Source organism: Emiliania huxleyi (assembly GCF_000372725.1).
Source record: "Emiliania huxleyi CCMP1516 unplaced genomic scaffold EMIHUscaffold_2739, whole genome shotgun sequence".
NCBI lineage: Eukaryota > Haptophyta > Isochrysidales > Noelaerhabdaceae > Emiliania > Emiliania huxleyi.
The window spans coordinates 1-2,303 of NW_005199976.1; the positions used below are offsets into that span (position 1 = coordinate 1).

The 2,303-nt window shown below is 62.3% G+C and overlaps 1 protein-coding gene across 1 annotated transcript; it reads left to right on the forward strand.

Annotated features, from left to right (window-relative positions):
• Window positions 1–185: 185 nt before the first annotated feature.
• EMIHUDRAFT_460759 (hypothetical protein) lies at window positions 186–1,252 on the forward strand (the record flags this gene model as incomplete). The annotated part of the gene is made up of 4 exons (XM_005776707.1): window positions 186–281; window positions 544–746; window positions 836–914; window positions 978–1,252. The coding sequence occupies 4 exons, from the start codon at window positions 189–191 to the stop codon at window positions 1,095–1,097; spliced, it is 495 nt and encodes a 164-aa protein (XP_005776764.1). The 3' UTR covers window positions 1,098–1,252.
• Window positions 1,253–2,303: the final 1,051 nt, after the last annotated feature.

Sequence of the window (2,303 nt, forward strand, 5' to 3'; positions counted from 1 at the left end):
GGAATACCCGCTTTTCCGAAGAGGGGGGTTCCCCCAATGGGCGGGGGGGGCCATTTTGGGGTTTTTTCAACTTGTCCCGGGTTCATGGGGGGTTGGGGGGTCCCCCTAATGGGGGGGGGGGGCTTAGGTTTTCCACCCACCCCACCCTGGGGCAAGGGATGGGAGCCTCAGCCAGCCTGGGGGTGGGCATGCTCTCGCTCAACCCGGGGAAGGGTTTCCCCATAACCGATATCCTGTCCCACCGGTGGCTGCCCAAGAGGCGCGCCGTCTCGTTGGGGCAGGTGCCGTTTTTCACCACCATTGCTTCCGTTCACCGCCACTCCGGAGCCCGCCGCGGTGGCCATGGTTTAAATTTCCACCACGGCCCCGGTGCCTTGGCTTCCGCCATTAGTGGCGGTTCCGTGGCCTCCGGGGCGGTTCGGTGGTTTCCGCCCGCACATTTCCGCATTTCCCCGGTTGCTGTTTGTTCCGACTGTGATCCCAAGGGACCTACAGTTGTCGCCCCTCAAGGTGTTTTAAAGCTTCCCCCCCCCCCCCCCCCAGGAGAACATGCGCATCCCCGAGTTCAAACGCAAGGGAGTGATCAGCGATTTGCCCGACTATCGCACGCCGTACCGCACTTCGGTCGCCGCCGCTGCCGCTGTCGCCGCCGCCACCGGCGCGGGCGGCAGCGCCGGCTTCGTGGTGCCCACGGGCGGGCAGACAATAGGGCACCAGGAGAGTATGGATTTGGAGGAGTACGGCCGGTGCGCCTCGCCCTTGCCTTCCGCACAATCACCACCCCATCGCGACCACGCACGTGCTTCACACACACCAGCACGAAACACGCCTTCAGGTTGAGACATGAGTCGGCGGGCGAGCTACCCAACTACCGCGGCAGCGCGGGCTCGGACGCGCGCATTTCCTGGATCGAGGCGACGCGTCACCGCCGCCATCCGACCCGAGTAGGTTCTTTCACGCGCTTTTGCTCTGAATAGGCGACCGCCGTCGCGCCCGATCTTGGGCCGAGCTCCTCCGAGGGGGCCGGCCCGCCCCTCTCTCTCCAGCGGCAGCACGCTTTCCTGGGCGCCCTCCCTGAGGGCGACCCGAGGCCGTGACATGGCGTGAGCTTTTGGTTTTGTGCGCTACGCGTTGGACCAATAGTACGCGGTCGCGGAGCGTGATCCCCTTTCCGCGGAGTAGTCATGATGTTCTGAACTTCTGATGACGATAGCTCGTCTCGCCGTTACGCCGAAGTCTTCATCTCATGACTCATCGCGGCCACGGGCCACACGCATCAGACTTGGACCCTCTCGAGCTGCCTCTTAATGAAAGGGGCCTGCACATATTTTTTATACGTTTTAGAAAAACCCGCATAGTCTCCCCCCTCCATTCTCTCCCCCTGTTGGCGCGCCCCCCCCCAGCCCGTAACCTGCCATATGTGGGAAGCTGGCCGCCGATCCTAAGAGACCCATCGCGGCCAGGGCTTGCTAGATCGCGCGGGGCGAATGAGTGATGAAGTTAGTGCCTTGGTGTCCGTCCCCCATGGTGGCTTCCCCTGATCTCTCTCACTCCCAGGGTACTCCCTCGGTGTGGTGCTCCCTTATCCCCCCCTCATCCCTCCCCTTTCTCTCTCCGAGATGACCCGTGCGCTACGTGCCAAGGTTCGGTCCTCGGGGGAGGTGGGGATTGATAATGTGTCATTATTGGGTATCCTTTGTCGATGGACGCCCAACAGTTTCGATTTCCCTCCTTAGCGCCCCGGGTAGAGCGTGGCCTCCCCTGGAGCCTGCCACGCCCGTTCTGTCTAAGCCCAGGGTTCAGCTTTCCTGTTGATCCTTATCGGACTGCGGACTGGGGTGCGAGTTCCATCTCACTGTCAGTGTGGCGTCGCCGGCAGTCATTGGCAGCGGTGCTACACACACTACGCCTTCATTCGTTTCCAAAGGAGTGTTTTCTTTTGACAGGTCGAGAGCTCGGGAGATATTTGTCTATGCGGGATGTTTTTCTCTTTTTCGGTTTTCTTTTTTGTGGAAGAAGCGAAGAAGGTGCAGGCCATGCATGGCTGGCTAAGGTGCAGGCGTGCGAGGGCGCAAGCTGCGTCGTGCGGGCTGCTAGCTGGGTGCTCACTTGTGTTGTAAGCTGCTGTTTTCTCAGGGCGCGGGCGGTCGCGCAGTGCGTGAGCCGCGCGGGCGTGTGTAAGTGTATTGTTGCACAGGAGTGCACAGGCATGAGGGGTGAAGCATTCCTGGCCGAGCCGCCCGGGAGCGCGCGCGACGTGCCACGCGCGCCTCGCCTGGTGGAACGGGGCTGTCGCGGGGTGC